The sequence below is a fragment of the Capricornis sumatraensis genome, chromosome 6 (assembly GCF_032405125.1).
Source record: "Capricornis sumatraensis isolate serow.1 chromosome 6, serow.2, whole genome shotgun sequence".
Taxonomy (NCBI): domain Eukaryota; kingdom Metazoa; phylum Chordata; class Mammalia; order Artiodactyla; family Bovidae; genus Capricornis; species Capricornis sumatraensis.
Genome location: NC_091074.1, coordinates 14946547 through 14965761, shown reverse-complemented (window position 1 = coordinate 14965761; position 19215 = coordinate 14946547). Strand labels below are relative to the sequence as shown.

The 19215-nt window shown below is 38.1% G+C and overlaps 1 protein-coding gene across 3 annotated transcripts in view; it reads left to right on the top strand.

Moving 5' to 3' along the window:
* HPGD (15-hydroxyprostaglandin dehydrogenase) overlaps positions 1–16305 on the top strand; it is a 35392-nt gene extending 19087 nt beyond the window's left edge. For 2 of the 3 annotated variants that reach the window (XM_068974091.1, XM_068974090.1), the window contains 3 exons: positions 8416–8492; positions 12191–12354; positions 14342–16305. In XM_068974091.1, the coding sequence (XP_068830192.1) occupies positions 8416–8492; positions 12191–12354; positions 14342–14480 (380 nt within the window). In that variant the 3' untranslated portion in view covers positions 14481–16305. The remainder of the gene's footprint in view (positions 1–8415; positions 8493–12190; positions 12355–14341) is intronic. The other variant, XM_068974092.1, reaches the window with a different exon arrangement.
* The last annotated feature ends 2910 nt before the right edge of the window (positions 16306–19215 follow it).

Below are 19215 nucleotides of genomic sequence, written 5' to 3'. Positions count from 1 at the left end.
GTCTATAAATGTAATATATAAACCTGCACTCAGTTTGCCACATTCATCCTTAATTATTAAGCAAGAAAAAGTTGAACAACAGAGAAGAGCAAGGTCTGGTTTAATGCAGATAATCAAACAGCTCTGCTCCCATAAGACATCCCATATATGTGTGCGTGAGTGCTCAGTCGTGTCTGACTCTTTGTGACACCGTGAACTGAGCCTGCCAGGCTCCTCTGTCCATGGGATTCTCCAGGCAAGAATACTGGAGTGGGTTGCCATTGCCTCCTCCAGAGGATCTTCCCAACCCAGGGATCAAACTCATGCCTCCTGCACTGGGAGGTGGGTCTTTACTAATGAGCCATCTGGGAAGCCCAAGGCATCCAATAGGAGTCAAGTATGCTTCTCTATACTTAGTTACTCAAATAGTGGGAAAAGAGGAGAAGTCGTCATAGGAAAACGAGTCTGCCCACCAAACCTGTTCCCAGCTGCTCAGCTGCTGCAAAATTGGTGTTTGCTGCAGGTGATCTATGTGCTTCAGAAATAAGGCGTTCAGTGGCATTTTGTGAGTGACACTGTGAAGGTCATATCACTGAATTGAAAACATTAAGAGTCCTGTGAAAATATTTGGATATCCCAGAATTTTTTGTAGTTGAATACCAGCCCAGTGACATACTCATTTGAGCTATGTCATATCTAGAACAATATAATTTGTTGTGTTACAATAAAAGTGCTAAGGTTACCACTTCAAATAACACATTCAAGTTAACCAAACATGCTGAACATCTACAGAAAGGAAGTTATATGTCAGGAGCTGTATGTCAGTGTCTGTTGTAAGTATGCAGCACTAAATATTGGGTTGGCCAAAAATGTTCATTTGGGTTTTTCTGTCACATCTTACGGAAAAACCCAAATAAACTTTTTTTGGCCAACCCATTAGTTATCATGGCATAGATGAAGCAGAAACATAATAAGCAGTGAAAGTCTTTAAGACTTATGTGGCCTGAAGAGAAGCATTTGGGCTGCAATGTCACAACAGACCAGAAATTTCAGGTTATCACATGGTACAACCCTCTGAAACTCTTCTTGCTTTAAAGAAGGGGGACTAACATATTTAGCAAGTTCCAGGCATTGTGATAAACCATTGGCTATATGATGTTACATTTAACTTTCACAGTTCCCTACAATAGAAGTCTGTTTAATTATCTTCAATTTATAGTTGAACAGCTCATCTTGAACAAGTTGCATAACTTGGGTAAAGTGGTGAGAATTAGTTAAGAAAGCAATGGACATGAGTTTGAGCAAACTTAGGGAGACAGTGAAGGACAGAGAAGCTTGGCATGCTGCAGTCCATGGGATCGCAGAATTGGACATGACTTAGAGACTGAACAACAATGATTTAGTGTATCTTGTACAATGGATGACTCTTCATTATCTGGAGCTTCATTGGTCCAAAGAGCCACCTCCCTCCTTTAGTACCAAAGGACGTTTTCATGGTGCCATTTTGCTGTCTTATGACTTAAAATCATTAAGAAGACACACACTAGAATGAGTCCGTAGGAAAGGTCAAATATTTTATTGGCCTTTGAGAAATGGATAAAAAATTTAGCATTTCCTAGCCGTGTTGGGGGTTAGGAAGACTGTTAAGGAAATGAATAGTCTTTCAGAATTCAATATGAGAGATATTACTTTTGTTTAGAGGTAAATTCTACTCTGGGGCAGGTCCTGCCATTATGATGCCAGTCCTTGGCCCCAACTTTGAGGAACAGGCCCCTAAAGTTTGCACAGGGACATTCTTTGAGTGGCTAAAAAAGCTCATCTTGGTTTCCTCTAAACCCAGCATAGGCAATAACTGAACTTTTAGGAAGGGGTATTTTGATGGGATATTAGGGGCAACTTTCTGAGAATTAACAATCCCTGGAAAGTGCTACTGAAGTTACCTATTGGAAAGATTTTTATTACGAAGATGCAGTCGTTTTGTGAAAATTTAAGCCACTTTTTACATCACGGCACATTTCAAAGCATAATTTGTTAATGGCAGGCATGAGACTGAGAGGGGAAAAAGCAGCATCAGATAAGGTCTTCTACTGTGTGAAAGATCATCTAATGAAGACATCCACCAGTTACTTCAGTTTAGCTTTCTGCATAAACACAGATAAATGCATTCTCACTAGTTCTCTCTTCCCCTTCTATTAGAGAAGTGGTGGTCAAATGCAGAGAGATAGGTAGACAGTGTGAGATGGGTAGAAACTGTGAAGAGTTCCAATTCCTGCTTTTGGGCACAGCTGCTGAGGCCGTTTATCACCCAAAGAAATCAGTAAGTTTAGACTCTCAATTTACTTTCCTAAGTCGAATTTCTTTAACACTTCTGTGTAGTTTATTTTACGTGGTTTCTATCCACTTAAAAGCAAGCATGTTCACAGATTCAGTAAAATTGCCATCTGAGTGTATTTCAGTTTTTTGCACCGAAACTTTTTGAGCTTTTTACTGTCAGTGAAATGTAGATATTGAAGCTATCTTTTGTAAATACGGGTAGAAAGAATGTTAAAAGTCGAAGAACTAATGGAAATGGAAATGATATTTTATCTTTCTGAATGACTTTATTCTTTAATTGCATGTTTAATTTTCAAGTATTTAAACGGGTTTTGATAGTTATTCCACCAGTTTGTATCATTTTGTGTTGTTATCCTGAGCGGTTGTAGAAAATATTTCTCTGTTTCATGAGTAGAATGTCTCGCTCTGTTGATATTATTTTTCTTAATCTCAGTTATGACAGACATAAACCTGCTACTAATTAGACGTGTTCTATTTTGGAGAGAGCCATTTTGCAATTCTTTAAGTAAACTTGCACAGTGCTGGGCCTAGAATAAATAAGCATTAAAAGTTACTTCCTAACTTTTTTATAATTTAAGGCATCTATTTTTAAGCACAATTGAGGATTCCCCGCAACGTCCAACAAAATGACATTTCTTTAGAGACTGTTCTCTCCTGGTCACAATCCTTGTTTTGTTATTCTTAAATCCTTTAACATGAAGACAATAGAATTTCTCTGTGCCTATGGGAATTAATTTGCAAGATTTTAAAATGTCTAAATTCATTCCAGCAACTGCGCCTGCAGTCATTATACTGGCAGAATTCCCTGTGAAGTCAGATGGGGTCATCTGGCTGGTTGAATATCAAAGTTCTACCCTACCCCAGCACAAGAGGCCCTCCGGTTTGGTTTACACATTTCAACAGAGCATATTTTAAATACTACTCTCATTATCCTTTGTATTTAAAGTTGCTGAATACATAGTTCTTAAATGAAGACACTCTGTAAAGACTTTCGAATTGGGATTAGCAACAGTCCACAGTTGGCCAAGGGTTAGAAACCAAATCGAGTTAGGGTGCTGTACCAGATTTGTGGCATTTTTAGTATAAAAGATACATTTTCATAAAAAGGTACACTGTGGATAAACAGGTAAACTAATTAATAAAACAAGACTTTGAGATGTTTCATCTTAAGAAAAATGTTTAATTTGCATTTATAGAAAAATAACAGCAAATGATAGGTAGAGCTTATTATGTGGTATGCACAGCTTTAAGTATTTTGTGTAAATTAGCTCATTTAAGACGCACAATAGCTACTATTACTCCTCAAGTTCACACAAGGAAAACACCACGATATCCAGAAGTAACCCCTCCAAAGGTAGAGCTCACTGTGGTAGATTCAGAATTTGAGATCAGCTAGTCTGGCACCCCAGATCCAAACTCCTGTAATTCCTCTCAACAAATTCAATTAAAAGGACATTTTTAAATGGTTCAATAATATAAGAGATGGCATTCTGGTCAAATGGTGATCCTCCCCTTGGTTTTATACATTTTTAACTAGCAATTTAAAACATGTTTTCATTCTATTTGGCACCTAATTGGTACCAAACACATATTTCTAAAGTGAATTCACTCCTATAAAAGCTTTTGAATTAGCACACACTGTGTTTTAAGGGAAGAAAACTAATGGGAAGTCTCGAGACAGAGGAAGAGATCCTGGCTGGAAATGTGGAATTTAAATTTAAAAATCATGTGTGTTTCTGTGAGAGGGAGAGAATGAAAGAGACACTGAGAGAATAAATTGCATCCACAAGACTGGATAAAGTCACATAGGGAAAGAGTGTGCATGGAAAGAGAGGGGGCTTCTTTGGTGGCTCAGTGAGTGCTAAAGCATCTTCCTGCCAAGGCAGGGCACACGGGTTTGACCCCTGGCCTAGGAAGAATCCCACATGCCTTGGAGCGACTAAGCTGTGCACCACAACTTTTGAGCCATGCTCTAGAGCCCAGGAGCTGCAACCGTAGAGCTCACGCACCTAGATCCAATGTTCTGCAACAAGAGAAGATACTGCAGTGAGAAGCCTGCACGCTAGATGGTAGCTCCCACTCTCTGAGTCTAGAGAAAGCCCACGCAGCAAGGAAGACCCAGGACAGCCAAAGATAAATAAATAAATTATTTAAAAAGGCAGAGAGGGCCAAGGTCAGCTCTTGGGTCCTCCAGCCTATTCCTGGGTCTGGTTGAGGAGGAGGAGCTGCTAGCAAGGGTAAGGTGGAAGGACACCAGCGAAAGGAGGGAAGTATTTCAAGGAGAGCTTAACTCACTGTGTTTGTTGCGGCTGAGGAAAGTGTCCAGCAAGATGAAGGCTTAGCTTTAGCAGACATAGGTCACTGGCAACTTCCACAAGATCTGTTTGACTGGACTGGTCAGATGAAAGCCTGATTAGGGTGAACTATGGAGCTATGCAGAGGTAGCTGGAGAAAGAGGTGAAACCAAGAGGGCTACTATTTTTATTTATTTTTTTAAGTTTGATTTTTTTTGTTGTTCATCATGGATTTTCTGGCACCAGTTTTTAATTTTTATTTACTTTTGGGTGACAGCTACAATTTTTAGATGAGAGATTTTGAGACTTGCTAATATCTCAAAGAAAAGAGATTCTCTTTTGATTCTGCACTTGATAAAAGCAACCAATGTAGGCTTCTTAAAATATTTCCATCTTTAATTTCTATGACACGATGCTTAACTTGTTTTCTTCCTACCTCCACTGGTTCATCCTCCTCTACCACAGAGGGCTTCCATGTATGGTTGTGCAGGTTATAAACTGCAGGAACTCTGTGGGGCACAATTTCTACGAACTACCATGTGAGTGGTGATCCCAGAGTCATATTGCACACACCCTGAACAATTCTCTGTGCTGACCCTTATTTCTAGCCTCAGAACAGATTTTTATCTGAAGCATGTGGAAACCATATATGAGTATATGCTAGTACTGTGAGTCTAAGGTCAGTAACAGAGTATGGCTAACCAACACTGAAGTTGATTGCAACAGAAATAATGTGTATACTTGGATCGTGAGATCCAAGAGAAAATGTTGGATTTCTGAAACATTTCAACCTCAGTTAAAGTCATTGTCAAAAAAACAAAAACACTTTTCTCTCTCCCTTTAGCCTTCCTTTCCAAAGCAGCAAACTTACGGAGAAAGAGCAAATTCTACATTGAAAGTCAGTTGGCAAGCTGGGGACAAAATCCTGTAGGATCTTTAGCTGTTCAAAATGTAAGAAGCAATAGTTAAAATCTGCATGTAGTGGGGAGATAAAGAAAAACTATTTAACTAAATTAACTACAACTTGCCTAAATAAAATAATTGAAAAAATAGAATTTTCTTTCTTTTATCATCCTCCAAACTGAATATATCTATCAAAAGAGCAAGGTATATGCAATTGATAGGTATATCCTTACAGTGTAATACTATTCAGAAAAAGAAAGAGAAATGACTTATTGATAGACGTTACAACATGGGATGAATCCCATAAGAATTATCCTGAAAGAATCCCGATAGAAAAGTTTACGTTGTGTGCTTATATTTATATAAACTTCTAAAAGAGGCAAACTAATCTATAGTGACACAGAACAGATCAGTGGTTGCTTAGAGGGGAGGGAAAGGCAGAAGGAAGGGATGACAGAGTACGCACAAGGAAACTTTTGGGGGATGTTTGTGTTCGTATCTTGATTGTGGTCATGGTTTCGTGAGTGTCGATGTATGTCAAAGCTTATCAAACCACACACTTTAAATATGTGCCAGTTTATTTTATGCCAGTTATACCACCAAGCTGTAAAAATATCTTAAAAGGATGTTTGGTTTTTGAATGTCTGAAAAGGATTTATGCAGCCTTTGATCTAATACCAGAAAGTGAAAGCAGAGCAAGAGGAAACATTTTGCAGGATCATAGTGAAAATATCACTGGAATGCTAAGGGAGTTACAAGACCAAGCACCACTTTAAAGATGCAGACAAATTCTGATTGCATCTCCAATATACCTTTAAAGGAAAGTGCATTTATTTTGCAGCTTGCTTCTTAGAAGCAACACAACAATATTAGATCTCCTTCACTGCTGTGACACTTTGAACTAGTTTGGGTTCAGAAGTTCATTGCTCCCACATATGTAACAGAAATTCATTCCACCTTCATCTTTGACAACATCTGTGAACAGTGTCCTTCTGGGTTTTGTGCTGTCAACTAGCTCATCTCTGATTCAGGTTCACTCTGCATATCCTGCAGTCTGTGAACACCACCTTCAACCATTGCCTTGGCCTCATAAACAGTGAAGGAGACGATAGAACAGTAACTAACTTATAAGAACAAGAAGAAGCAGTGTCTGACTGTACCTGTTTATTTGCTTTATCTTGATCTCTGAATACACCTGTACACCTAATACATCTGTGAAAGAATCATTAATTCTTTCTTGTTGACCGACACTGAAGACCTTAATTAACTTGCACATGTTACTGAGCAAAAACAAAATGAAAAGGAGAACCACATGTTCCATGCTTTGAGATCACTGGGTGGATGCGCTCTGTGTGATCTACCATCCCAGGGATTTAAACTGCTCTTGAGCAAACATACTTCATAAATTGAGACTTGGCAGGCACCCAGGAAGTGGTTAAGGTTCACTGAACTTTGGCATAACCGGCTCACGATCCATCCGTAGGGTTCTCGGACTAGTTAGTGGGTGGAGGTGAGCACATCTCAGCAGAATCATATAGTAGTATTAGCATGATATTTGATAGTAATAACATTATAGAATCAGGGATTGCTGCTTCCTGATTTGGAGAAGGCACAAATTTTAAAAATGATAGAGCATGTTAACTCAGGAAGTTAAAAGCCAAGATGGAAAAATGGCTGTAATTAAAAGTTTCACTGTTGATTGAGATAGAGAATTGACAATTAGGAGAAATAAAAGTGAACTTATTTACAAAACAGAAACAGACTCACAGACATAGAGCACGAACTTAAGGTTGCTCAGGGGAAGGATGGGAGAAGGGACAGTTAGGGAATTTGTGATGGACATGTACATACTGCTATATTTGAAATGGATAACCAACAAGGAGCTACTGTCTCCCCCCAAAACCCCTCCCATCCAGGGGAGTTTGGGGAAGAATGGATACATGTATATATGTATGGCTGAGACTGTTCTCCTGAAACTGTCACAACATTGTTAATTGGCTATACTCCCATTAAACAGAAAAAAAAATTTAAAAAAATAAGCTTGATAGTACAAATATCTACAGTAAAGTTTGTTTTTCTCGATTCATTTCTTTGGGTGGGAGGTGCTGTTGGGCTGGAAAGTAGGTGAGAAAAGATACTATATATGCTATAATACTACCTTTTCCTGGACTGTGAATTTAATCATATATTTGAAGAGTTACTATTGCATGTCTATGGAAAATTAAGCCAACTGTAAAATTGCTTGAATTCTGTTGTTGAGCATGTAATTATGAAAGGAAATAAAATAGGATCAAACATGTTTGTTTCTGGTTTTCTTTTCCTAAGTCATGGAATGAGAAGATATAGGCATCTGCTACCTCAGAATCAAAAGAAGTTAATTTTTAATTTTCTTCAACACTTAGAGGCATCTTTCAGGGCAGGGCAGAGAAATGCTGACCAACCTAAAATGAAGACAAATAAAACCCTCCAAATCCTACTTAAGCTATCTAAATTCCTTCAGCCTTTAAAAATGTAAAATATACACTTTTTGAAAATCCAGGCTTAAAAACTGAAAATTAGATAATAACTTACTGGATTTCAAGATGATTCTTTTGGTGTTTTAGATAAGGTCAACTTTCCTTGACTTTGTCAAGGAGGCAGATAAACTTTTATATCACCCTTGCCTGTATCCCTAGGCTGTAACTTACCAATTGTAAATTCAGAACAATAGAGCAGAGGTCATGCTAGAAATATATGATGCTAGGACTAGTGAGTTTTACAAAGTTGTCCAGTGATGACCTTAGAGTATTTTCTAAGATTAATCTTAAAATGGAACATGCACAGATTATGTATTTTCTTAGCAATTGTTGGGGTTTGTCTGCTTTTTTTAAATAAAATTGTTTTGGTTTTTATTTGTCTGTTTCAGGGCTCATGCCTGTTGCACAGCAGCCTGTTTATTGTGCTTCAAAACATGGCATAATCGGATTCACACGCTCGGCAGCGGTGAGAACACAGCCACAATATCTCTCTTTCTCTTTCTGGGCAAATGTGACAGATGAGCTCTATAAAGTAGAGGGGAACAGAGTTAAAATTCAGTACATTTATGGACTTCCCTGGTGGTCCAGTTTTTGAGATTCCTCGCTTCCAATGCAGGGGGCGTGGGTTCAATCTTTGGTCAAGGAACTGAGATCACACATGCTCCGTGGTGTGATCAAAAAAAAAAAGCAGAAAAGTAAACAGTGCAGGTAGAGTGCATTGTATGTTTACATTTTTATGAAAAAAAAAAAAAAGCCAAAATTTGCTTTAAATTTTTTTGATACATTTAGATTAAAGATAGAAAAATAAATTATACTTCAGAGTTGTTGTTCAGTCACTAAGCCGCGTCTGACTGTCTGTGATCCCATGGACTGCAACATGCCAGACTTCCTGGCCTTTCACTATTTCCCAGAGTTTGCTGAAATTAATGTCCTTTGATTTGGTGATACTAGCTAACCATCTCATCCTTATTTATTATTAAAAATAGTTTCCAGGTAACATAAAGGACCAACTATAGAAGGCAATGGCACCCCACTCCAGTACTCTTGCCTGGAAAATCCTATGGATGGAGGAGCCTGATAGGCTTCAGTCCATGGGGTCGCAAAGAGTCAGACACGACTGAGCGACTTCACTTTTACTTTTCACTTTCCTGCATTGGAGAAGGAAATGGCAACCCACTCCAGTGTTCTTGCCTGGAGAATCCCAGGGACGGCAGAGGCTGGTGGGCTGCCGTCTATGGGGTCGCACAAAGTCGGACACGACTGACGTGACTTAGCAGCAGCAGCAGCATAGAGTAGATTGTTTTAACATGAAGTAGATTCTAAACACAGGTTACTGAAAAAATCTTTAAGGATTGAAAAAAACAAAAAGATAGGCTTTATTTTTGAAATTGACTCCAAATTTAAAAATCATTAACTATAGACTTCCTTAAATGCTCAAGGCATTACTTATCTTGACGATATGGTAAAAATGAGTCAGAGCCTGGAGGATGGAGGAAGGGGTGAGGCTAGCTTTTATCTGGTAGCATTGTCAAGGATTCTATCTCCATAGAGATCTAGGGTAAATGTGTGCGGAGCTTAGAAAAATATTTTAGCCGTAACTGACCACATGCGTTGATAGTATGATGTACCTTAATATAATAACTGAAAAAAAAAAAATACAGCTTAAGTGAAGCCTGATGAACAAGGGTAAAGTAGAAGGATGACTGATTAGAGGTGTAAGCAAGAACCAGACCAAAAGCGACTTATGGGTCAAGGTCATGAACTTGGACTTTATTCTAAGTGTAGCCGTCATTGGGTCTTTTCTGCACAGGAGTGACAAGATTATATTTCCATGTGAAGAGGACCATTCTTGCTACTATTTAGAGGACGTATGGGAATTCCCTGGTGATCCAGTGGTTATGACTCTGCACTCTCACTGCCAGGGCTGAGGGTTCAATCCCTGGTCAGGGAACTAAGATCCCTCAGGCCGTGTGGTGCTGCCAAAGACAAAACAAAGAAAATGTATGAGAGAGGACAAAAGTAGAAGACAAAAGAGCAGCTGAGAGACCTCTGCAGTGGTTAGTCTAGGTGAGACGGAGAGAGGGGCCTGATGACGAGGAAATCGTTAATTGCAAGGAATGATAAGCATAGAGAAAGCAGATGGTGAATGGTAAATGTTCAGTCAAAAAGAAAGATGAGCAGCTGTCACACTCGTAATTGAAACTGACTGAAAATTTTAACTTGCAAAGTCTTAATCTTCAAATCAAGTTTTAATGAACACATAACACTATTACAAAGCAAAGTGCAATCACGCGTGCACACTAAGTTGCTTCACTGGTGTCAGACTTTGCAACCCCATGGACTGTAGCCTGCCAGGCTCCTCTGTCCATGGGATTCTCCAGACAAGAATACTGGAGTGGGTTGCCATGCCCTCCTCCAGGGGATCTTCCTGGCACAGGGATCGAACCCGTGTCTCCTACAGCTCCTGCATTGCAGGATCCTTTACTGCTGAGCCACCAGGGAACCAAATAAATCAAAGCAAAGACCAGAAATGTTGCATTTACAGTTACAAGACTGGAACTTGTACAGTTGATGCTCATTATTCATTAGTTATGTTCTGTAAAATCACTTGCAAACACTGAATTAGAGGATACTGAACTATTACTTTTAAGGGAAATGTGTGGTTAAGCTCCTGCAAGGAACTTGTCACAATGTCTTGTTCAACCAATCCACACATAGCATAGTTTTAAGTATATTTCTATTTAAAGACACCTTATTTAATATGTGTTGTGTGTAATATGTATTGTATTATTAATAGCATGGCCAATAGCATTTATACCTCACACCTGAAGGAAGCTCCTCTAATGTATGCATTTTCTCCCATAAGGCACATTGCAGCCTTCTTGCACTTAGAAATACTAGACAGCACTTCAGCACTATGCCTTGAGGGCATTTCAAATAGTAAAATCACCAACAAAAAGCACAAAGATGAGAAAAACCTGGGCAAGTACCCTGAAAAGGATGCGTGTTTATGGTAGAGGATCTGAAACAAGAAAGCAGAGCATCGTTTTGTTTGACCTTAGTCCACATCAGGCAACTCAAATTTCTTATTACTCTCTGTTAGTCTACAGATAAACTTGAAAGCACTATGAGTATTGATTTGAGGTCTTATGAGTAAATTTTAGTAAGGAAGAAAAATGAATCTACAAACAATTGACTTACATTTTGTTTTACAAATAGTTCAGATAAAACCTATAGGTTGAAAATTAAGCCAAAAGATGTTAGTCTGAAAATACTTAAAATTGTCTTCCTGCTACTGCTAGGTCACTTCAGTCGTGTCCAACTCTGTGCGACCCCATAGATGGCAGCCCACCAGGCTCCCCCATCCCTGGGATTCTCCAGGCAAGAACAGTGGAGTGGGTTGCCATTTCCTTCTCCAGTGCATGAAAGTGAAAAGTGAAAGGAAAGTCGCTCAGTCATGTCTGACTCTTAGCGACCCCATGGACTGCAGCCTACCAGGCTCCTCCATCCATGGGATTTTCCAGGCAAGAGTACTGGAGTGGGGTGCCATTGCCTTCTCCGAAAATTGTCTTCCAGATAGTGCCAATTACTAAATGTCTTTAGAATAATCAAAGCCCTAAAATTTTCCACTAAAAGTATTTTTAAGCAAGTAAGAATACTTTAATACAACCCATTGCAAAGAAAACTTTGGATATCAATTCTAAAGCCTTAGCTTCTTTTTTAATTTTATTTTAAACTTTTTATGTGTTTGGTGGGGTATAGCTGATTAGCAACATTGTGGTAGTTTCAGGTGGACAGTGAAGGAGCTCAGTCCTACATATACATCTTTCCACCTAAGCCTTAGCTTCTTGCCTTCAGCTTCCTGCAATGTTCAGTAGGTAAGAGTACTTTAGATAATCAAGTATTTTCAGAAGTGCCCAATACTGATTTTTTTAGAAAGTAATCAAGTGAGGCTTTTGGGAATTAGTTTACCACTTTAGTTTGGTATTCCTTTACTTTCTGCCATCAGTCAGCCTTATCATAGCCATCTTTACAGAGCTAGAAGGATAGCTGTTTCGTGATTTTCACATCAGAGTCTTTTAACTAGCTTTAATTGTCAGTTTACCCTACATGATACATTTATGAAACTCCTGAAAGCTGCAACCTTCTACTTCCAATTGACAGATGGCTGCTAATCTCATGAACAGTGGTGTGAGACTGAACGCAATTTGCCCAGGCTTTGTTGATACACCCATCCTCAAATCCATTGAAAATGAAGAAAACATGGGGAAATATATAGAATACATGGGTCCTATCAAGGATATGATGAAATACTATGGAATTTTGGAGTAAGTAAAGCTATACCTATCTTCCTTTAATATGACAAAGCAAAGGGCTATCTAGACATAAGCAATCAAAAGGGAAAAAATAGCTTTTATATCTGAGAAACTCACGTGAGCTTCAAAGTTTTAGTTTGGCAAAATCTCTGCAAAAAAACTTTTTTTTCTGGGTTTCTGAATAGACTATATTTATATATCATGAATTTTGTTTTTAGATGTAGAGAATGCATTATTAATACCTTCAGCCATAAGGAAGTATTTTTTTAAAAGGTGATGTTTAATTGTCTTTCAAAGAAGTGATACCTTATCTGCCTAAATTCCAAGCAATGTTTAAATATACCCTTCGTGACATTTCATGTGGCCCCTAACTTCATCCACTTTCCTAACCATGTCTGAGTTAGAGCAGTTGACATTTCACAGGATGGAGTCATTGGTATCAAATCCTGAGTCTACCACCGACCACAAACTTATCCGTCAACTTCTGGGAACCTCAATTTTCTCACATGTAGAATGGGAGTGATAGTAAAACAAGCTTACAGGACTTGGAAGTCTACAAACAAGTTGATAAACGGAAGGTACTTAAAACAGCAGCAGATAAATAATAGACATTCAGTAAATGTTGGCTACAATTCTTTCTCCTTCTAAAATTCTTTCTCCTTCTACAATTCTGCCTCCTGAGAAATCAGTACGCAGGTCAAGAAGCAACAGTTAGAACTGGACATGGAACAACAAACTGGTTCCAAATCAGGAAAGGAGTATGTTAAGGCTGTATATTGTCACCCTGCTTATTCAACTTACATGCAGAGTACATCATGAGAAATGCCGGGCTGGATGAAGCACAAACTGGAATGAAGATTGCTGGTAGAAACATCAATAACCTCAGATATGCAATGACACTAACCTTATGGCAGAAAGTGAAGAAGAACTAAAAAGCCTCTTGATGAAAGTGAGAGAGGAGAGTGAAAAAGTTGGCTTAAAACTCAACATTCAGAAAACTAACATCGTGGCATCCAGTCTTATCACTTCATGGCAAATAGATGGAGAAACAATGGAAACAGTGAGAGACTTTATTTTCCTGGGCTCCAAAATCACTGCAATTGGTAACTTCAGCCATGAAATTAAAAGACACTTGCTCCTTGGAAGACGAACTCTGATCAACCTAGATAGCATATTAAAAAGCAGAGACATTACTTTGCCAACAAAGGTCCGTCTAGTCAAGGCTATGGTTTTTCTAGTAGTCATGTATGGATGTGAGAGTTGGACTATAAAGAAAGCTGAGCACTGAAGAATTGATGCTTTTGAACTGTGGTGTTGGAGAAGACTCTTGAGAGTCCCTTGGACAGCAAGGAGATCCAACCAGTCCATCCTAAAGGAAATTAGTCCTGAATATTCATTGGAAGGACTGATGCTGAAGCTGAAACTCCAATACTTTGGCCACCTGATGAAAAGAACTGACTCATTGGAAAAGACCCTGATGCTGGGAAAGATTGAAGGCAGGAGGAGAAGGGGATGACAGAGGATGAGATGATTGGATGGCATCACTGAATCGATGGACATGAGTTTGAGTAGGCTCTGAGAGTTGGTGATGGACAGGGAGGCCTGGAATTCTGCAGTCCATGGGACAGCAAAGAGTCAGACATGACTGAGTAACTAAACTGACAATTCTTTAAATTTCTACTCTAAGAATATTTCTGATAGGTCTAAATTCTGCTGATAGGCTAAAGGTGGGAAAATAATCATTTACTCAATGTAAATAATAAGGATAAATTTATGAATCCTTCCTATCAAAACAACAAGGTTAGGTGTGGACATCTACAGCAAATTTATCGTTCAGTAAATATCTCATTGAATTAAAAACTCAGGTAGCAGTGCTTCATAACATACATTTCTCAATTATTTGTTAAAGGTAATAGATACTTCAAAAATAACTCAAAGTGATGTGACAATTATGCCTTATTCTTTAATTTTAAAATATTGATTTTCCCTTTATATTTAGCCCTTCGATGATTGCCAATGGATTAATAACACTCATCGAGGATGATGCTTTGAATGGTGCTATTATGAAGATCACAACTTCTAAGGGAATTCATTTTCAAGATTATGACACAACCCCATTTCACATGAAAATGCAGTGAACATCTTATATGTCAGCTTTAACTGAAAATAAGCACAAATGACGTACTCCATCTTCTATTGAATATAGCTTTTTAAGTGAAATGTTACTGTTTTAAGCCTTCCTTTCACGCATGTGATGTTCATTTTCTCAAAATGATTAGTTAAGTATCTAGACTTTAAAAAATGAGGAACTATAAAAAATATGACATAGACCAAAGCTAGGTTTCGATCTTTATAGTCTAAACAAGGGATATTCCAGGAATATTCTGCCTTTCAGAAGATATATTTAAATTTGTGATTCATAAATGTTAATTTCTTCATAACTTCATTTTAAAAGAGATACTTGAATTGTTATTTAACTCAAAGCAGATGTAAAAAGCTCATTTTGTCTCTATGTTCACACTTTAAAAGAAGGAAGCTACCTACAATGGCAAATATTTAGTAACAATAACTTTTACTTATGCACCCTCTTTCAGCTGACTATTTCAGCTCTTTGAGAACATGACATATTCAGGGCCCAGTAGGTAAGGAGTACATTATTGTATGAATATATCCCAAATGAAAAAGCTAATGCATGGAAAAATGACAAAAAATAACTGGCTGAAGTGTTGATCTACAGTTCACCCTTCCATCTGGTGAAAACATCTTTTCCTCTGTGCTTGCTTTAAAAATTTTGACTCCAAAAATCTCAGGAATGAAATTTTTAATAGCTACAGCAAAAAAGCATAGTTAGTGCTCCTAAAGTGTTGTATTTAAGACACACTTGTTAAGAAAGAAATACAAATGTAATTTTTTTCAGATTCCTTCATTTGTGCCAATTTCAAAAATGCCTGCTTTTCAGTAAAACTATTTTTTTTCTAATCTTCATGAATTACTCAGTGTTCTATGTATAGATGTAGAGAAGAAACCAATTTTGTGACAGCCTCAACTGAAGATGTTTTTGTGTTTTCAAAGCCATAATAACAAGAAGTAAAAATAGCTGTGGTATTTTGCCATTTTTCCCTGTCAGGTATTTTAAGATAGGATCATTAAATGCACCTGCTTCAGGTAATGCTATTTGCAAGCAATAATTAATGCTAATAATAATGACATGCAAGATTTCCAAATCAATCATTTCCATGTAGAAATATTGAAAAGTAACTCATTCTGCCTGCTAGCTCCTAAGCTCCCAGGTGGAGCAAAATCCATCCATGTGAGATTAGTATGGATTTCTTAGGGATATTGGTGAGTTGTCAGATTATGGCTGTTTTAATTCTGCCATAGAGATCTATTACCTTCACTTTTAAGGAGTGGATTGAATATGAGGAACTGTTGTCTAGATGTCCACATACTTGAAAAACACCAAGACGTGAACATCAGTGAAAATCTAAGAAAAGTTAAGTTGTATAATTAGGCACAAGCGTGTTCATAACTTGTGGCGGTAACAAACCAGTTAGTGTGTAGGTATGAGGAATATCATTTATCTTACTCTGTCTTCCACTGTAATGCTCAAAGCTATAGCTTAAGCTTATAATTTATGGAGAAGTCTTTGTACTGGTGGCCTTCACTATACATTGTGCTTTGAATTATTGTTTTTAAATCAATAAAGTATGCAGACATTTAAACCCAAATACTGAGTAAAACTGAAAAGAATGTGTTTTATTTTTTAAGATTATTTTTACATTAAAATGTTTATTCTATAAAAAAACTTTAAATAAATCATAATGTTATATGCTGCTGTCTATACTGGTTAAGAAAACTAAATATTAAATTTTCAGGAAAGGGAGTGGTGAAATCTTAAATGGATTTTTTCAGTGAAAACCCTAATGTAAATAATTTTTTTGAGCCAATTTTTCTTATTAAGTGAAGTAGGGGTCCCAAGGTAGCAAAACTAAAAATGTATCGGTACTGAAAAAAGATTAAAAGATTGGATAATGACACTGAAATGTCTCACACACTTAGTTGTCCCATATGAACATAATTTTATATACTTGTAATAACATTTAAAATAGAAGTGATTATGTGATGATTTCTAATGTTGCCCTGTGTAAAAATTTAGGACACTGAAGAGGTCTGACAGTGTACATATTTAATAAAAATTTAAGTCATTTCACAAATTAAGTATCATTTATGAATAGCTTTTTCTTGCATGTGGTTTGCAGGGTCAGCCCCTAGTGATACAGAACTGAGCAGTGTAGTGGAAAGGAATGGATTTGAGAATAAATAGACAAATGACAGGCATGACAATCCATTTGATATTTTTCCTGATATTGTCCCTGCTGTAGACTTGAGCTTGTCACTTCAGTTCAGTTCAGTCGCTCAGTCGTGTCCGACTCTTTGCGACCCCGTGAATCGCAGCACGCCAGGCCTCCCTGTCCATCACCAACTCCCGGAGTTCACTCAGACTCACATCCATCGAGTCCGTGATGCCATCCAGCCATCTCATCTTCGGTCGTCCCCTTCTCCTCCTGCCCCCGATCCCTCCCAGCATAGCACCAACTAAAAGTTGTTTTTAAGAGCCATGAATAAAGTGAAAGTGAAAGTGTTAGTCGCTCAGTCGTGTTTGACTCTTTGCGACCCCGTGTGCTGTGGCCCACCAGGCTCCTCTGGCCGTGGAATTCTCCAGGCAAGAATACTGGAGCAGTTTGCCGTGCCCTCCTCCAGCGGATCTTCCCAACCCAGGAATTGACCCTAGGTCTCCTGCATTGCAGCTGGATTCTTTACCATCTGAGCCACCAGGGAAGCCCCCAGGGATACAATATTAAAACACATTGCTGGCCTTATTAAATCCTATCACATTTTTCGTGTTTAACCTCTTGGGTTTAAATGAAAAGGATAAACTGGTAAATTCCTAGATTTAGGTTGACCTGAAGTAATTGCATGCTAGTCAGGCACCATTTTCTAAAATCTAAATGTATAAATTTAAGTAAAATTTTATTTCTTTGTCCTTAAATTCATATGTGTGTGAAATATACAGAGAGAGACATATAAATATATATTTGCTCCTATAGCCACAAAATAATTTTTAGAACTATGTGTCCATTGTAATTATCTAGTATGAGTAACAGAGGATTCAGATAAACCTTGAAACTCATGATTTAACATAATAGAATTGTTTTCCTTTGGTCACACAAGAGTCCAATGCTGGTATTCAGTAAGCATGTTTCCAAAAGGTGGTTTAGACTGCTTCTGCCTTGTAGCCCCACCGTGTAGGACTCTGGAGTCATTCAAATCCAGCCAGTGGACTGGAGAAGAAAAAATGAAGAAGGTATTCCTGCTTCTTAAACATTTCAGCCTGGAAATAGCAGTCATTATTTTTACTCCTAGCCCATTGATGAGAGCTAGTGTAAAAGCCCTACCTGAAAGCAAAAGATGCTGGGAGATGCAGACACACACATGTCTCCCAGAAACAACTCTACACCATAGAAAGGGAGCATGGATTTTTAAGAGACAAATACATCTTTTGTCTTTGCCACATCAGCTATGTCTGTAAACCCCTCGTTCCTCACATTGAATACATTCACTTCCATTCCAGAGAAACATCCTAAAATTCCATTCAGTTACTGTACGCAACTCGAATCCAGATCTCCAGTAGCTGCACCGACCTCATTAAGATTCTGTGGCTTCTCATGATCCTGGGACAATTTATCTGGCCTGTGCACACACGCTATAGTCATAAGCAGAGAGAAAATCTACAGTCAAATCTCTCGTTTAGAAAAGGGAAGAATGGGATCACTGGTAAACCCTACAAGCAGGCACTGTGAAATCTTTGCCCCAAAGTGGGGAACTTTCTTGACTTTACTGCAGTCTTCAATTTGAGAATAACGATTTTTTTTTTAAATTTTATTTTTGTATTTGGGTAGAGCTGATTAACAATGTGATAGGATCGAAGGGACTCCGCCGTACATATACATGCATCCATTCTTCCCCAAACTGCCCTCCCATCCAGGCTTCCACATAACATTGAGTAGAGTTCCATGTGTTGTACAATAGGTCCTTGTTGGTTATCCATTTTAAATATAGCAGTGTGTACATGACCATCTCAAACTCCCTAATTATCCATTCCCCCCATCCTCCCCCCCTACCCCAAAACCACAAGTCAATTCATAATTAAATGATTTTATCATTATGCTGGAAGAGCAGGAGAGTGAGGTGGACTCTGGCTTTGCCCTAAGGGGAGTTCTTTTTACTGTATTATCCTCCATGGTTTGTTTTTTGGCTTCTTGGTTTTTCTTTTTTTGCTACCAGATCTTTGAGGAAGTGGTATAGTTTTCACACATGCTATCCTGTCAATGCAAGTTTCAAAACCTGAGGGGTTTTTTTCAGTCTTAAACAGTTAAAGGTTGAAAAAGTCTGGCTTGTGATTTCTTTAGCTGAACAATTTGAAAAAATGTGTAGGCTTCTGATTATTTGCTTCCAGTTGGTCTAAGTTGCATGAAAAAATGCCCCAATATATTGAATATTCATAATTAATAATCATAATTCTCCAGCCTGATAAATTTTTTTTCTCCCCATTCCGTTTCTTCTTTCAATATAAGTGCAGCTACATTGAGGTAAGCCAGCTTGGAGGGAACTCAACACTTATATTTTGTGGCAGAACTCTGCATTAATGGATCTTTAAGGCAGAAAACATTTCTGAATCGGACCTTTTCATTTTCAGAGTCTAAAACTAGTTGAATTTTCAACCCAAAAGGCTCCACATTTTTGGATTCTCTCTTCTCCTTTTATTTTCACTTTTACCACAAACTAGCCTAAACCAGCCTCAACTTACCTCCT